Raw genomic sequence first — 16247 nt, 5'->3', positions numbered from 1 at the left:
TTGTTTGGTTTGTGGATTAGGTAGAATGAGTTAGATCCAGTGAAAAATATTCTCTCTAGATGTTGGATGGACTAGTCCGCCAAATTTACCCGAACCGATCCATCCTGGGTCGCGCGAAGAAGAAGAGAGGGAGGTGAGGCATTCCACATCGCACACACAGACAAATCTCTATGTTGTTAATTACCCCTTCCATTTGTAAATAATTGACGTTAGACAGTTAAATTTTTAAACATATATTTGCAAGAAAACTGAGATAAAACAACTAGAGATCTATTTATTTTAAATATTTGACTTATATAAATAAACATCTAATTAATTTCGGTTATTCATATATTAATCCTACTACACAATATTTTATTTGAGAGATAAGAGGTAACCTCATCAACTTTTTATGGAAAGATAATCATATCTAGCTATCCCACCTCCATACGTCGAACCAAATATGTGATAGATTCACTCCATCTCATCTGTCCGACCAAAAAAAAAATATTATCCAACCCATCTCTTTAACCAATAAAAAATGAGACCAACTCATTCTGTAATTTAGGGATGGATATGATACATCTCACCCCGTCTATCTCAGAACCAAACACATGCTAAGTTATAGTACCATCCAAGCACCATTTGGTTTATACAAATATTGACTTAAGCATGTAATCATAATTGTTTCGTTACTTATTTATAAAAAATACTACTAGAACTTTTATTCTAGCGGTATCCTTGCAATTTAAAAATCCCCGAAAAATAAGGTATAAATAAAACTTATATATGTGTTGTTAGTGTTTTAAAAGCAAATGCTAATAAATAAAATATGATAAAAAGATCTTTAAAATCAACTATAAATTTAAATTTAAAATTTGATAGTATAAACGGAAATACGACGTCTAAAGAAAGGAGTAAAAATAGTAACTAAAGCCAAATGTCGTTGTTTTCTGCCTTGTAGCTTTCGCCAAAGGTTAAAGTCAGCCAACCGAACCGAGGCCACTATTATCTATCGGGCTTATCCTCGTTGTTTCAGTACCACTTTATTAGCATATAATTTTTATATATATCCTCAAATTATTTTTATTAAAACCGTAGATATTTAGTTATATGTTTGATCAAACATAACTTATACTTTTGTATATTTAAAATTTTAAATAAGATAAACGGTCACAGAAAAAATCAACAATGTCAAATAAAATATCCAGACGAATTACTTTCTTAATTTTTCTAAAAATAGATGATATAAAATAAACTCCGATGAAAAAACATAAAATCAACGGTACAATTAATTATATATATCTTGAATGTTAATTTTAGCTTATAGGCCTAATTATAAAAACGAAACCGCGCGTATTATCGATTCATCTCCAAGTAGCATTGCACACCACATTAGTAACATTCACAGGCAATCAGTGCGTACGGTACAGTGCGCCGCCGCCTGACCGGTGGTATGCGCGCACGTGTCGTGTTACTCGTGTACCTCTTCAGTCTTCAGTGCAGTGCGCCGGGCATCAGAAATCCACTAATCCCCGGATATTTTTTTTCTTCTGTGCCCATCAACATTTTCCTCCCAAACATAAAAAACACACAAACAAAATATGTAGAGGAATTAAAAGGGTATTAGAAAACATCACCTCCACTACTTGCTGCCGCCACGCTGCTCCTCCCCGCTCCACCGATCGGAGCTCAGGGAGCCACCGCTTCCTCCCTTGCTCGCTCCCTCCGATTCCCCGATAGATTTATCCAGTCTATCCATCCTTCCCGCGTCGCCATCAGCAAAGCGAGCGCGCGGGGGAGCGGGGGGCGCCATAGCTCGCCGCGATGCTCTGCTGCTCGGGCCGCATGCTGGCCTGCGGCGGCCTGGCCGCGGGGCGGCTCCGGCCGGCGCGGCCGGGGTGCCACGCTGACCGGCTGCGGTCGCCGCTGCCGGCGCGGAGGTGGCGGGCCGCGTCCTCCGCCGCCGCGTCGGGCGGATCCCCCGACCTGCCGTCGTCGTCGTCGTCGTCGCCGCCGACTCCGCCGCCTGCTGCGTCGTTCGGCTCTGGCGATGAACAGGCCGGCGGCTCCCCGGGGTAAAGGGCTTTTCTTATGAGCAGTAGATGGTGGTTTGGACTTTGGAGTGTTGGTCGTGCGTCAATCATGCCGTTTGTGCCGGTGCAGTTGACCCCCAATTTTCGAAGAGCTTTAGCATATGCTTAGCGAAAATTCTATTTGCTGATAAAAATTCGATTAGCTATAGCCTGTGCTTAGTTCAGCTTCTCTGTTGATGGATCTAGTCGATAAATTTTGAGTAGTGATAGCCTATGCTTGGCTCAGCCTGCGACCTGTTTTTTGGAGTATAACTGAACACGTAAAAGTGGATCTAGCTGACAAAATGTTGGTCCTGACCTCTTGTTGGATGTGCTGTGGTTGTGTACTTTTAGGGGTAGTAATTTGGTGCGGTGTTGTATTGCGCGGAGCTCATCCTGAGTCGTGTTCGGCTTGTTCGCAGGTTTTGTATTATTGAAGGACCTGAGACAGTCCAAGATTTTGAAAAGTTGGACTTGCAGGAGATTCAGGACAATATTAGGAGCCGCAGGAACAAGATCTTCTTGCATATGGAGGAGGTATGTTGACTAAACTTGGTATGATCTATTTATCTGTCATAAATAATTAAATATGTAAGAAAAATGTCTAGTCCTTGCTTGGTAACCAGCATATTTAGTTCAAAATTATGTGGAGATGGCAATTTTTTCTCTGGGAGTGGATATGAGAATTATCCGAGCTAGAACATGTACTTTTGTATTGTTACACAATGATGTAGTAGCACACTGTTGCTAGCCTGTCTTCATTCTAGACATTCATGTTATATTATGATATTAAGGGGCTGTTTGGGACAAGGGGCTAAACTTTAGCCCCTTGTCCCATAGAATATTTGGACATTTATTATAAATAGTAAATATAGTCTATTAATAAAACCCATCCATAATCTTGGACTAATTCGCGAGACGAATTTATTGAGCCTAATTAATCTATGATTAGCCTATGTGATGCTACAGTAAACATGTTCTAATTGTGGATTAATTAGGCTTAAAAAATTGTCTCATGGATTAGCACTCATTTTAAAATTAGTTTTTTATTAGTCTATGTTTAATACTTTAAATTAGTATCCAAACATCCAATGTGACATGGGGCTAAACTTTTTAGCCCCATCTAAACAACCCCTAAACAGGTGTTTGCAAATTGCAAACCGTTGGGGAAGTAGGGAACTTGAAACATCCATTAATCTGTGACATCTTCTTTCTGCGTGTACTTTAGATTGCTTTCATTTCGGTATACCTTCTAAGTTCTGCTGTGCGGTGATGCTAATTGTGTCACATGTGTTCTAGGGTTCTGTAACATTATTTTTCTATTTTTGTGCACATAGATTCGCAGGTTGAGAATACAACAAAGAATAAAGAATGTTGAACTTGGAATCTCAGTTGATGTGCCTGAAGGGGAACTTCCTGATTTTCCATCATTCATTCCATTTTTGCCTCCCCTGGTAAGTATTTGTGCATTCTTTATATCCAGCACTGCCAGACATGGTTCATATGTTGGTAGTGCATCCTGTGGATATTATTTTTTGAATGAAGCTTCAAAGCAACTCATTACCAATGGTTTTCTTGCTCTAAACAGAGTGCAGCTAATCTCAAAATCTACTATGCTACATGTTTCACTTTGATTGCTGGGATAATGGTCTTCGGTGGATTTCTTGCACCAATTGTAAGTTACCCTGTCAAGTCCTTGAGTTGTCACCATCTTATCATCATTGATTTCATCATATAAAATCTGGTGGGTGTTTGTCAATTTCATTGTACTCTTCTTCCAGTTGGAACTTAAACTCGGGGTAGGAGGAACATCTTACGCTGACTTCATCCGCAGCGTCCATTTGCCTATGCAACTGAGGTATTACTACTGTTCCATGTTCTATTAGTGTAGTTAACATCTTTAGCCAGGTCTTGACACCAGGGAAGTTTAAAGACATCATGTGCTGATCCTTTCTTGATTTATCTATCTGTACAGTGAGGTAGATCCTATTGTGGCATCATTCTCAGGCGGAGCAGTTGGAGTTATCTCCGCCCTAATGGTTGTTGAGATAAACAATGTCAAACAGCAGGAGCACAAGCGGTGCAAATATTGTTTAGGAACTGGTACTTGTTTTTCTCAATGCTTCTTCAAACTTCGCACCCATAGAACATGAATAAGTATCTAAGGTAGATATAGATTGTACCTGCTGCTGAGTTTTGGCAGCACAGTTCAGTACTTCAGTGTGAGAATGTTAGGCTAGTGTTAGCTTAGTCTAAAGATGCTCACATGAACCAAAGTCTCAGAATGAATTTAAAGGTTTGAAGTGCATCAGTAATTTTGCAGAGGTTAGTCGTTAGGCCTGTTTTATGCACATTTAACCAGAAAAACTGCCCTTATAGAAGATTTTAGTTACTCAATATCTTCAGGTCTACCGTTTTGCTAGGGCACTGACAAGTGTGTCTTGTTTTAGGATACCTCGCCTGTGCTCGCTGTTCAAGTACTGGAACTCTGGTGCTCACTGAACCTGTTTCAACGTTTAGTGACGGTGATCAGCCTTTATCTACGCCAAGAACAGAGAGGTGCCCAAATTGTTCAGGGGCGGGAAAGGTAAATCAGGCTTCTGTACAATGATTCCCAATTAAAAATGACATTCAAAGAATGTACGCATTCCACATGCTATTTTGGATGCACACCAGCCTGTCAGCCCTGATTTAAAACAAAACGTCTGCAGGTGATGTGTCCAACATGCCTCTGCACCGGAATGGCAATGGCAAGTGAGCATGACCCTCGAATTGATCCTTTTGATTAAGGGGCAATTCATAGTTCAGAAATTCTTGTACCACTTATATAAGCTGTATGTAGATAATAGTATTGACAAGGCGTGCCCAGGGTTCTAGGCTTACAAATAGGGCATTGCTTCAAGTGTTAGTGAGGATCTGGGTCAATACTTGTACGGAGCAAATCGCATGGATCGAACGGCGAACAGTTCAGAGGTGTATGTTGTCAAATCTATCTCAGTGTATAGTATGCCTGTGGTACCCAACACTAACAGTTCAAAATTCCACGGAATAATTGCTGCGTTTGGTTTGCTTATACTTGGTCTTTTTAGACCATCGCATGTGTTGGGTTATGTTTGAAGCTTTAGCTTAGCTATGCATGATGTATATTTACGTCTAACGCTTTGACTTTTGAAAATGTGTTGAATAGTCTCTGTGAAGGAACAAGTGATCTAATATCTAAACGTGGGAGATTCTTGTCTTATTGCTATCCAACAAAATGAAGTTGACCATCCGTTCTAATTATTTTTTTGAAAAAATATTTATTTTTGTTATAACTTATTTTGCCCTTTTAAGTACTAAGTACAATATTTACACTAATTTTTTTAAATAAGATAAATTGTTAATCAATTGAGTCTAGAAATCAAAGCTTCGTGCATGAAACATAAAAGTAACATTAGTACTCTTCACACTTGAATCTATTGTTTGAATCTATTGTTTTCGTAAGAGAAAAGCTTGAATTTATTGGTGAATGAGATAATTTTTTATTAGGAATAAGTCCAATTAGACCATCAAATATAGGTCGGATCAAATTTGTATCCTCAACAGTAAAACTGAATACAATGACTTCCCCAACTATTACAATGCTGCAAAATTACTCCCTTAGTCATTTTGAGAGTAGTTTTCACTGTCGTGGTATCCTACGTGCCATTTGACCTTGTCTTTTTATGTGGTGTGGCGTCACATGATATTTAAGTCCAAATAAATAAATACAACCCTACATGTCAATCATACGGAAGATAAAAATATAGTTGGTCCCACTTCACGTCCTGTTGACCAAGATTCATCAACAACGGTAGGTCATGCCTCGAGCTAACGCATAGCTCCTTCTTTAGGTCAATACGAAGGTCGCTGCCGGTGCGGGATAGGGAAGAGAAGAAGCAAGCAGCGCAGGTCTCCATGGCACTGGCATCTGCACCATGTGCATCTCCGATGACATTGACATAGCCCTGGTTGAGCATGGACAAATGAATTACTGTATCATCTCCCAAGTTTCAACCAAATCTCGCATAGCAGCCAAAACTCCTCCCAAAATCCAAATTTCAATTCAATAGGTGCCCAAGCAAACAAGCATAAATGGGAACACTCCAAAAATGCTAACAAATCAGAATTTCTCTATATCTAAGCAAGTCTATTCTCCAAAATCCCAGAGGGAACAAGCACCGCCAAAAAGGGAGAACAACAATATGCAGTGGCAGATTCAAGGTCCGACATCGATGGGCTTTTTTCCTAGGTTCATGCGCCTTGAGTAATGGACTTGATACTATTCTACGCATGTGATGGTGTAGGTAAAATATATACAATAGGAGCACCGTTAATTTTGCATAGGCCTAGGAAAATTTCTAAATCTACCACTGGCAATATGAATTCATAAATTTCTAGAGACAGGGATAGGCAACGACATAGATGACTAGACTGGAGGGGCTTGACCTCGAGTTCAATAAGTTTTGTCAATTGTCATTGCCATCCTAAATCACATGGAGCTTGTGGAGCTCCTCCACCATGGGCTCACTCAAATTCGATGCATCGTCTCCGCAACCTCCCCTACACCTTGCAGGGAGCTAGCAACCTTGGCTAGAATGGTGCCATGCGCGAGGCGGTGGGTTTCATGTAGAAGGATGGGAGCAAGAGAGACGGCGTCGATGCTAGCCTCAGTGGAGGGGTGGATGAGCAGGTTGCCAGGGTCATGCGCTAGCCTATGCTAGATAAAGTAGGAAAGGAGGCTATAGAAGAATGGGTGCTGAGTTGCTAACCTGTATCCTTAGATTTTTTATATATTTCCTTGTCACTTACATGTGAGTGCTACATCTAATTTAATTATTTTGATGACTGGACAACCATATGGATGCCATGTCAGTGAAGCCGCCCTCAAAATAGATGAGGGAATCATTTGAGTAAGTCATGATATCGGGTATTGCAATTGAACACTATGGCCACGTCCGGTTCTCGCCTTTCTAACCCCATAGTCATTCGTTTTTGCGTGCACGTTTCCCAAACTATTAAATGGTGTATTTTTTGCAAAAAAAATCTATAGGAAAATTATTTTTAAAAATCATATTAATCTATTTTACATTTTTATAATTAATAATTAATTAATCATGTACTAATCTATTACTATCTTTTCCGTGTCAGATAACTAAATCCCATTCATCTCATGCCGAACATGGCCTACGAATGAGATCCAACCTATATATTTAAGGGAGACAAATTGAACTTACTCCTTTCTGTTAACGTCCAGTTAGGCTGTCGAGCCAATAATGTAGTATCCAATAGCAACCGACCCACCAACGCCAAGCATCCAACCCCAAACAATGGTCAATAGCACATACCTTCTTATGAGAAAATTAACAATATGTCACTCAATAGATATGACTTTCACAAATGTCACCCTTTATAATGTTGTTATAATAATACAACTTCTCAATAAAAATGTCACTTTCTAGTATTTGCTACTATATTTTTATTTTTTTCATCTATCAGATATGTGAAATGTCAAAACTACCCTCGGTGTATTCAGAATCTTGACGGCCTCACCAGATGCAGCCGCAGCGCCGCCGCCTCTCCCGGCCTCCGCCACCTACCCCGGCCACCGCCGCATCCTCCAGTCGTCTCGCCTCCCCCTGCCGCTCGGGCGCTGCCACCTTCTCTTCTCCTTCGGCTCACCTCCGCTCGGCCCCCGCCGTGGGGACTGTTGAGCAAAACCCTGACTGCGGCGCCATCCGGCGACAACCATCATCCTTTCTGGCCGACAGCCAGCGACGGCATGCAGGAGGAGTAGGAGTGTAGGACGAAGACTTGGGTAAGCATTATTGACATTACTGCTACAAAGCGAATGTTCTGTCTTAGTGCTATGCTCCGATTGTAGTGTTTAGTTAGTAAACTACTATGATTTTAGTTAGTGGACGGGGAAATCAACCCTAGTTTGTGGCTTCATACATGATAGGATATGTATCAAAATTGCTGGTTACTAGTGTTGGAGATTGATTAGGTGATGTATTTCTTAGTTGAGATGGACATATATTTTGTTGGTTATGAATTAATATTTATTATGTGATGATGAATGCTTGGGATTGATTCTTATTGGTTGGAGATTGTTTTTTTTTTCCGAGTTACTCTCTCCGTTTCGTAATGTAAGACTTTCTATCATTATCTAGATTTATATGGATGCTAATGTATCTAGACATATATGAATTATATACATTCATTAATGAATAAATTTAGACCAGGCTAAAAAGTCTTACAATATAAAATGGAGATAGTACGTATGTGTTTGTGTGCTCATTTTGAGTGCATGCAATTCTGGACGCTGCCTGGCTAGGTGCTCTGTCCGGCTGTTGTTGAGCGGTTGGGTGCTGACTGGCTGAGTGCCCTTTCGGGCTGGAGATGCTGGCTGAAGAGGCTGCTTCTCTGTTTAAACGAGCAAGGGCATTTTCAGTCTTTTCACATATATGTTTGATATAAAAATAATAGAATATCCTATAATGACATTTTATCGAGAAATGTAGATAAGAAGTGAATAACAACATTGTAAAGAGTGGCAATGGCATTTAGTTGAAGCCATCATATGATGTTTATAGTTTTTGCGGTCACAAGTTGTGGTTGTGACTTGTGAGTCCACAACCATCTGGTATTGTTTAGTACTATTTTACTGTAGCTACTGCACCTACCACTGACAGCCGTTCGATTTGTTCATTTCCTGAATCAAGCCGTCCGTTACAACCTATAAGATTCCAGCTCATGATTTGTTCTCATCTCTACCATGACTGCTTCTCCTGTACACCGTAGGCCTCAATTCTTCATTTTCGTCTCTCCTCCGCTGGGGTTTCTCTTCGCTGCTACCGTCGCCACCGGGCCGGACCACCGGCTGCACCCCTCGCTGTTTCTCTATGACCTCTCCTCGCCAAGATCGTCCGCGGTCTGCCTGCCCCCAGCCTCGCCCGACGGGAGGCCTAGGCCTCAACCCCACTGCCGTCGCCGCCGCTATTTCTCAATGACCTTTCCCACCAATCCTCCTCCCTGGAGCCATACATCCCTACTTAGGCGGCCGCGAACCCCTCGTCTCTGCCCCAGCGTGGCGGTCTCTTCGCCTCTCTGTTACGCGTCAACGGGTCCCCCGTCCACATTTATTACCGTATGCTCTCCTCCGTTGTATGGCAAAAATCAAACCAGCATCTCATCCTCCGCAAAAGAAATTGGGATTGGGCCTAGTTTCTATTGAGTAGTGGCATATTGCTAATTTTCTCTCTTCCTCCAGGCTGCTCGGCGCTCCCATCAGGCACCGGCCTTCCGTTGCCAGCGGAGCGATCTTTCTCCGCGGCCGGCTGCCGCCGCTGTACTTTTCGGGATCCTCCGGCCGGAGGCGAGGCCAGCAGTGGGCCCGATTCGACCTTCTGGCCTCTGATTTGATCCGGTTGGGATAGTGTTGAGCGATGGATGCGCTCGTGGCGAGCTACGCATCTGACTCCGACACCGACGGCGATGCTCCGGCGCCCACCGAGTGCGAAGCCGCCCCGGAGCCTCCGGAGTCTTCCGCGTTGCTCCCTCCCCCGCCCCTCGACCTCCTCCAGCCCCCAAACTTCGTAGGCATGATGATACACTTGTAACCCTTATGAGCCTTCTCCTCGCACCTTACCTTAGTTTTTCTTATTCTGAGGCATCCAGTGATGTGTTGCTTACCAATTCTGCAGATTACTCGACAGTGGTGCAGGGGAGTCGCGTCCGGAGCTTCCCTCATGTGGAAGGCAACTATGCGCTACATGTCTACATCCCTGGTCAGTTTTCTTCATCTTGTCTTCCTTGTTGATCTTTCTATCATCTATGTGTATGTTTCTGCTTAGGTGAATGGATATTACTGGCCGATTAGCCATTGTTGCATGAATTAAGATGTACTTGATACCAAGATTAGATGTGTAGGATCTATTGCCTACTACTGCCTGTCTTGTTTAGTGGCTTCCCCAAAAGGAAACATGATGTGTATTTGAGGGGACGTTGCAGCATGTCAGCGCTGTACATATATCTCTACAAATAAGCTCACATCGCCAGCATTAAGCTCCAAAGGGCACTTGGAATATGATGCTATCGCTACACTGATTTTCAGTATGTTCATCATACACAACTGTAAGATTAGAAAGATAACAATAATTTTAGTTACGCTAATTCCACCTGAATTCTGTCATTTATACAATGGAGGATTCACTTTCTCACTGTTGGACATGTAAAATTTTACATGCTGAAAGGCCTTTTGTTTTTTTGCAGTGGTTATACCTTCTGATGCAAGGAAATACCTGGCCTTTGTTATGAAAAGAGCAGCATCTTGTGTGCCAGATCTCTATGCTGTTGATGCAGATTATGCACTTTCTGAGTTGTGCAAGGATGAACAAAAGCTTGAGAAAGTGCTTCTGAGCAGGGAGTTTCATGTAAGTTTAGGAAGAACTGTTGCAATTCAGGTGCATCAAATTGAGTCCCTTGTTGCAATGCTTCGGCAAAAGTTTCGCCCACAACAACAGTAAGTCATCTCTGTTAACTTGTTGCTGTGTGCTTGCTAATATACTCCTTTCAGTGGACAAATTATGTGTGCTTATCTACAGACTATACTTGCTGAGGTTCTTATGTACATGTTTGGGTAGTAATGATCATATATTAATCAGGTATTGGATGGACTTCAACAAATGGGAGCATTTTACCAATGATGATTGCACAAGGTCATTTCTTTCGTTAGAAGTTACAAGTACTGGGTTGCCAGAGGTGCTTAATACTATCCAATTTCATTTCAAGCATCTTTAAGCCTGATGATAAAAATGTCAATACTATATGCTTTTATATGTAATTAATGATATGTACTATTGACTTACTATTGTCAAACTTTTGCAGATTAGTAGACAGATATCTATGGTAGATGATGTATATCGCTTACACGGTCTTCCTGAGTTCTATAAGGTAATACTAAGTAATGTTTGCTCTGGTGTTCTGCATATTTTACTGGATGGTACCACATCACATATAACTAGAATTTATGGTTTGAATTCACATGTCATGAGTAACATAGTGTCAACCTAAAATAGAAATCTACTATGTTGCTGAAATATAAGGGGTAACCTTGTTTTGGTTCAAAACATCTGTGTGACAGAAGCAGTCACTAACTGATTAGAATCATTATGGCCCACTCCCATTATCACTATCATTCGTAGCATCACCACATTTATGCAAAAATATTAAACTACTGTTTTGAACTTATGGCAGAATCCACGGCCACATATATCATTGGCATGGGCATTGGGTGATGTTAGCTGCAAACTGAAACAAGCAATTAAGGAGATCGAACAATCTCAGAGCAGCATGGGCACATCTCAAAAATGCCATCTGAGATGCAAGTTTAGTCACGTAGTATGTAAAATAGGCAAGAAAGTGTATGATATCTGTAAACTTGTAGACTGAAATACAACTTCTTGTGCACTTGAATGGGAATGTTTTGTAGCATTGAGTTCTAGGCTTGAAACAGGGATCTACAACTTAGCATACAGACAGAGTGAAAGTAAGTTCGAGAAAACCACAAGATTATTCTTTTGGTTGCGAGTTGAGACATAGGATAGTGTGCATGCTTGCTCAGGAAATTTAACATTACTAGCAAATGCCCGTGTGTTGTTATGGAATTGAAAAATCATATTGGCACAGTGCAGTTGAGGAATCTATTTTTGGTTTTAGAATTAATTAGAGGCTTTTACTTTCTAAGTTTTTACTCGTAAAAATATTTATTAGCATGCATTCGTGCACAGATGGTCATGGTTGAGAGCTCTAGGGCCTCTCCGTAACTTTTAGAGAATTCTTTATATGCCGTTGGAAATTGATCGATCTCCTTATATGCAACTTAAAATTGGCTCTTCCTTTCATGCCATTGTTTCAAATTTCACACCCTATGATGCCACTAGTGTCACAGAACTGCTAGTTGACTGTAAATTCAATGGAAAAAGATGCATTTGCCCTTAAGAAGTGCTATACAACAATACATGGTGATTGGGTCAAACATAACGACTATACGTATGTGTATGGAACAATTTATTACTAATAGAGTTGTTGGATATAGCCTATGAGAAATAAAATTTTAATCAGATATGAAATTTTCCTTGAAGGGCAAATGCGTCTTTTTTTGTTGATTAACTGTCAACTAACCGTTCATTTTGGCATAATGAGGTGGACAAATTTAAAACAATGACATGGAGGGGAAGAGCCAATTTTAAGTTACATATAAGAGAATCGGTCTAATTTAAGTGGCATATAAAGAATTTTCTCTAACTTTTATGTGGTACTGTATATTTGGGTTGAAAAGGGGATAGAATATTAGAATTTTGGGAGTTGGTAGTGGAATGTTTGACCTGTTAGAATTCTAGAGAGTTGGTGGTGAGGTGGTGACAGATTTCCACTCGCTATCACCACTAATTACTTTTAAAGGAGTATAGATATATTTTGAAGGAAAGAATGATAATCAGAATGACAATGATAGAGCGATTACATGAGGTAAACACAATATATATCATACGAAAAATACAGTCTCTCTAAAAGGGGCCTTAAGTTAGACCACCAACAAGAAAACACACACTAGTAAATTGTGCCAATATATTGCTGGATGAACTGTACTATTGATTGAACAAACTGAGGTGCCTGCTCAAGATTCTCATGCCTCCCATCCCCTCAACAGAGTAGCCCTCGCAACCCGGTTAACCCCCAAGCTGAATGCCCCCATCCTAAGGTTGCAGTTTTGGGATTTGCACATAGCCTTGATGTGCTGGAAAGCACTCTTCATGTACCTTTGGAGCTCCATGTTCACCTTCTCTTCATCCCACATGAAGCCCTGAATGTTCTGCACCGTTGGCATAGCACAACGATTCCATCGGATTCATGGAAAGATCTATAATGATGTGAGGACCGAGTAAGGCCAAAATCTTTTGTTATGTTACCTGAACCCACTCAAAATAGCTGACGATCACACCGCCTGAATTTGCATAGATGTCTGGCAGGACGATGACCCCCTTCTTATCGAGTATCTACAAGGCAGACAGAGCTCAAAAGAAATCAGAATTCTAAATTATCATTGATATGTCTTGGACTCTTGGTGAGATTCATACCCCTTGAAGGAGAGAGCTCTTATTGTGGTTTTGAGCTTACCTCATCAGCTTCTGTGTCAGTGGGATGATTAGCCCCCTCAATTATGATTCTGGCCTTCACATCAGCTGCATTTTCTCTTTAGATAACTCATGTGACTTAGCAATTCTGCAACATGCAGATGGACGCAGACAAAACTAAAACAGAACACAATGCACAGTTTTTTTTTTTGTTGCATCATGACACCGGACACACTGCCAAGGTGCTAATATCTATTTGAATCATGGAAACATTATGTCATATTAGAAACTGGCACGGTCATCTTTGCGCTTATATTTATGCTTAATAAGCTAACATTTGAATTTTCAACTTTAATTTTGGAGTTAATTTTTTGGATTTTTTGTTGTAGTTTATTTTAACTATTTGTTTTTAGATCGCTAAAAACACGGATATACAAATTTTATTCACAAATTATTTTTGTTTGCAAATATGCCGTTTGGCCTTTTCTCAAAAAAAAAACCAAACAATGATCCCCTAGATGAAAATGTAACAAGAACATCAAATTGCCTTAATAATATAATTATCAAATGCAACATCAATGTGCGGTTCTTACCTGTTGAGAACCCCACCCAAGGCGCACGGGACGAGAACATCACATTCATGCACAAGCAACTCCGCAACATCTATAACTTCTGCACCGTGGAAGTCTTTCAAAGATCCACCCTCATCCCTGTGCTTCATCAGAGCAGGTATGTCTATCCCGGATTTATTTCTGAGTGCACCTGTTACATCTCCAACTGCAATTACCTTGCCACCTTTCTGATGGATGAGTTTGGCAGCCCAAGAACCAACATTTCCAAGACCCTGCAATTTAGTTGATCACGGTTTATATTACTGGTACCCTAATATCAACATATTGTTAAGTCAATCAATAATGGTTTATCATTAACCTGGATAACAAAGGTTGATCCTGGAATTGACTCCCCGTATTCAGCCAATAAATTCTCAGTAGCATACATTGCACCGCGTCCTGTCGCAGCATCTCTTCCTAAGGATCCTCCAAGATCCTACATCAGAAAACAAGAAATAAAATTAACGATGAAAATGTGAATAGTTTATCTTGATGAAATATTTTCTCTGTTCAAACACTATAAAATTTTCTGGTTTTGCTTAGATTCATATGTGTGCTAATAAATCTAGACATATATATCCAAAATATTTATATTGATATATGGATAAATCTAAGCAAACCCAAAAAATCTTATAATATGGAACGGGTGGAGCGTTTTTTTTTCACGACTCATGTAAACTTACAATTGGCTTTCCTGTGACAACAGCTGGGGAGTGGCCATGGAACTTTGAGTATTCATCTAGCATCCATGCCATGGTCTGTGACAGAGAAACATGTAAGAAGCAGAATCAATGTTTTCAAGTCGTCCGATTAGTCGCAGTTAATCACGATTAGTTGTCCTTATCGGTGATCTGATCTCGATCAGGGACTCCGGCTCGATTAGCTTGACTAGAACCCTAGTCGTCCGACTAGTCGTCGACTGATTGTGATTAGTCGTCCGACTAGGGGGTGGACGACCAGGTCCGGGTTGCTTCGTGGATAAGCCTACTTTTGGCCATAGCCCATTAGGGTTAGCAATATATTGCCCATTGCCCAAGACTTAACCCATCACATGCCTGTCACCTGTTCTCTTCTATTTTATCATGGCAGCTGCGCTTGATCATGATATAGTGTGTATATATAACTATAGATCATGATAGTGTGTATATATATATATCTATATATAGGAATATAATTTATATATTATGTATATGTCCTGAAATATACTGGAAAATTATAGGAACGACCAGGATCGACCAGACTTGACTAGTCGATCTGGTCGACGACTAATCGCATGGTCGGTTCCATGGCGACTAGAGTCGACTGGACGACTTGAAAACATTGAGCAGAATGTGAAGATGGTGGACAGATGATGCGAAGTAGATAGAATTGGATGGCAAACCTGTGCATTTGTTCCCATGTCAGGGGCTGGAACATCTGTGTTGATCCCAATGAGGTCATGGATTTTCTGGGTAAACACACGCGTTAAACGCTCCAGTTCACTTCTACTCAGTTCACCAGGAGAGCACCCGATTCCTCCCTTTGCTCCACCATAAGGCACAGCTGCAACAGCAGTCTTCCAGGTCATCAGCTGAGCGAGTGCATTCACTTCATTTGGGTCAACCTGTAAACAGAAACCTTGATAGTTACTACTCATTGCCTCATTGGTCCTCCTAAATACCTCTTCTAGAACGCAAGAATTTTTATCGTTTCTGAAGGAGTTCGACAGCATCATCTCCTCACCTCAGGGTGATACCTGATGCCGCCTTTCATCGGGCCTCGCGCATTGTCATGCTGCACTCTGAAACCAACGAACGTCGCCAGGGTGCCGTCGTCTTTAGGGATGGTGCATTCAACCTGATCAACCGATGTGAGTAATCGAACCATCAAAAGTTCAAGAAGCAGAAAAAGGCACCTGCTCTCTCTATTTTATATTATAAGATTTTATAAATTTGCTTACATTCATCTATGTATCTAGATTTATTAGCATACATATAAATTTAAACAATGCAAAAAAAACTTATAATATAGAATGAAGCGAATATCAATGTACTCGCAATGCAGGGCAAGCAGGGAGGCAGGCACCTTGATCTCGCGGAGAGGGATCAGAAGGCTCTTCTCGATCTTGGAGTCCAGGCCGAGCAGCCTCGCCGCCTGCCGGAAGTTGCGGCTGGTGGCCGCTAGCGCGTTCATGGCAGGCCTTTTGTCGCTGAATTCGCACGAGGGTTCGTCGGAAACGAAGCTCAAGGTAACGGAGAATTGGCAGATTCAGGCGTGATCTTTCTTGGTCTGGAATGCGATGGTATTTGTAGCTTTGGAAGCGTGCCGGGAGCAAACAGGACAGGTTTGGTTTGGTGGCGGAGTAGAGACCGCAGTGCACTCTGTTGGCATCGGAGACACGGCGCAACATGACACGTAACTGAAGATACTGATAGGATGTCATCTTTTCT

At 41.2% G+C, this 16247-nt stretch overlaps 3 protein-coding genes across 3 annotated transcripts; 2 read left to right on the top strand and 1 right to left on the bottom strand.

The window, feature by feature from the left end:
- The first annotated feature begins 1588 nt into the window (after window positions 1-1588).
- LOC102703100 (protein ORANGE, chloroplastic) lies at window positions 1589-4859 on the top strand. Its single transcript, XM_015833338.2, has 8 exons — window positions 1589-2057; window positions 2477-2591; window positions 3392-3508; window positions 3643-3729; window positions 3836-3912; window positions 4030-4157; window positions 4505-4641; window positions 4766-4859. Exons 1-8 carry the CDS (start codon window positions 1807-1809, stop codon window positions 4841-4843), a joined length of 990 nt encoding a protein of 329 aa, XP_015688824.2. The 5' UTR covers window positions 1589-1806; the 3' UTR covers window positions 4844-4859.
- A 4408-nt stretch (window positions 4860-9267) lies between these two features.
- LOC102713984 (U6 snRNA phosphodiesterase) lies at window positions 9268-11666 on the top strand. The gene is made up of 6 exons (XM_006647550.3): window positions 9268-9674; window positions 9779-9862; window positions 10347-10596; window positions 10739-10835; window positions 10962-11027; window positions 11331-11666. The coding sequence occupies exons 1-6, from the start codon at window positions 9521-9523 to the stop codon at window positions 11523-11525; spliced, it is 846 nt and encodes a 281-aa protein (XP_006647613.2). The 5' UTR covers window positions 9268-9520; the 3' UTR covers window positions 11526-11666.
- Window positions 11667-12652: 986 nt separating this feature from the next.
- LOC102713712 (glutamate dehydrogenase 3, mitochondrial) lies at window positions 12653-16100 on the bottom strand. Its single transcript, XM_006647549.3, has 9 exons — window positions 15883-16100; window positions 15541-15654; window positions 15200-15421; window positions 14502-14576; window positions 14138-14254; window positions 13801-14051; window positions 13251-13326; window positions 13043-13129; window positions 12653-12945 (listed from the first exon to the last, which is right to left on the bottom strand). The coding sequence occupies exons 1-9, from the start codon at window positions 15988-15990 to the stop codon at window positions 12760-12762; spliced, it is 1236 nt and encodes a 411-aa protein (XP_006647612.1). The 5' UTR covers window positions 15991-16100; the 3' UTR covers window positions 12653-12759.
- Between the last annotated feature and the right edge of the window lie 147 nt (window positions 16101-16247).

Source organism: Oryza brachyantha, chromosome 2 (assembly GCF_000231095.2).
Source record: "Oryza brachyantha chromosome 2, ObraRS2, whole genome shotgun sequence".
Classification (NCBI taxonomy): domain Eukaryota; kingdom Viridiplantae; phylum Streptophyta; class Magnoliopsida; order Poales; family Poaceae; genus Oryza; species Oryza brachyantha.
Note: the sequence above shows the minus strand (reverse complement) of the source record. Positions and strands in the feature narration are given on the sequence as shown.

What these genes read in the sequence shown, in the direction of transcription:
- LOC102703100 (XM_015833338.2), top strand. Translation starts at nt 1,807, where the DNA reads ATGCTCTGCTGCTCGGGCCGCATGCTGGCCTGCGGCGGCCTGGCCGCG. An exon ending in TTCCATTTTTGCCTCCCCTG is followed by an intron (nt 3,509 to 3,642) that starts GTAAGTATTTGT and finishes TGCTCTAAACAG; the next exon opens with AGTGCAGCTAATCTCAAAAT. An exon ending in CATTTGCCTATGCAACTGAG is followed by an intron (nt 3,913 to 4,029) that starts GTATTACTACTG and finishes CTATCTGTACAG; the next exon opens with TGAGGTAGATCCTATTGTGG.
- LOC102713984 (XM_006647550.3), top strand. Translation starts at nt 9,521, where the DNA reads ATGGATGCGCTCGTGGCGAGCTACGCATCTGACTCCGACACCGACGGC. An exon ending in GCTACATGTCTACATCCCTG is followed by an intron (nt 9,863 to 10,346) that starts GTCAGTTTTCTT and finishes GTTTTTTTGCAG; the next exon opens with TGGTTATACCTTCTGATGCA. An exon ending in GTCTTCCTGAGTTCTATAAG is followed by an intron (nt 11,028 to 11,330) that starts GTAATACTAAGT and finishes AACTTATGGCAG; the next exon opens with AATCCACGGCCACATATATC.
- LOC102713712 (XM_006647549.3), bottom strand. Translation starts at nt 15,990, where the DNA reads ATGAACGCGCTAGCGGCCACCAGCCGCAACTTCCGGCAGGCGGCGAGG. An exon ending in TCCCTCTCCGCGAGATCAAG is followed by an intron (nt 15,655 to 15,882) that starts GTGCCTGCCTCC and finishes TCGGTTGATCAG; the next exon opens with GTTGAATGCACCATCCCTAA. An exon ending in ACATGGGAACAAATGCACAG is followed by an intron (nt 14,577 to 15,199) that starts GTTTGCCATCCA and finishes TCTCTGTCACAG; the next exon opens with ACCATGGCATGGATGCTAGA.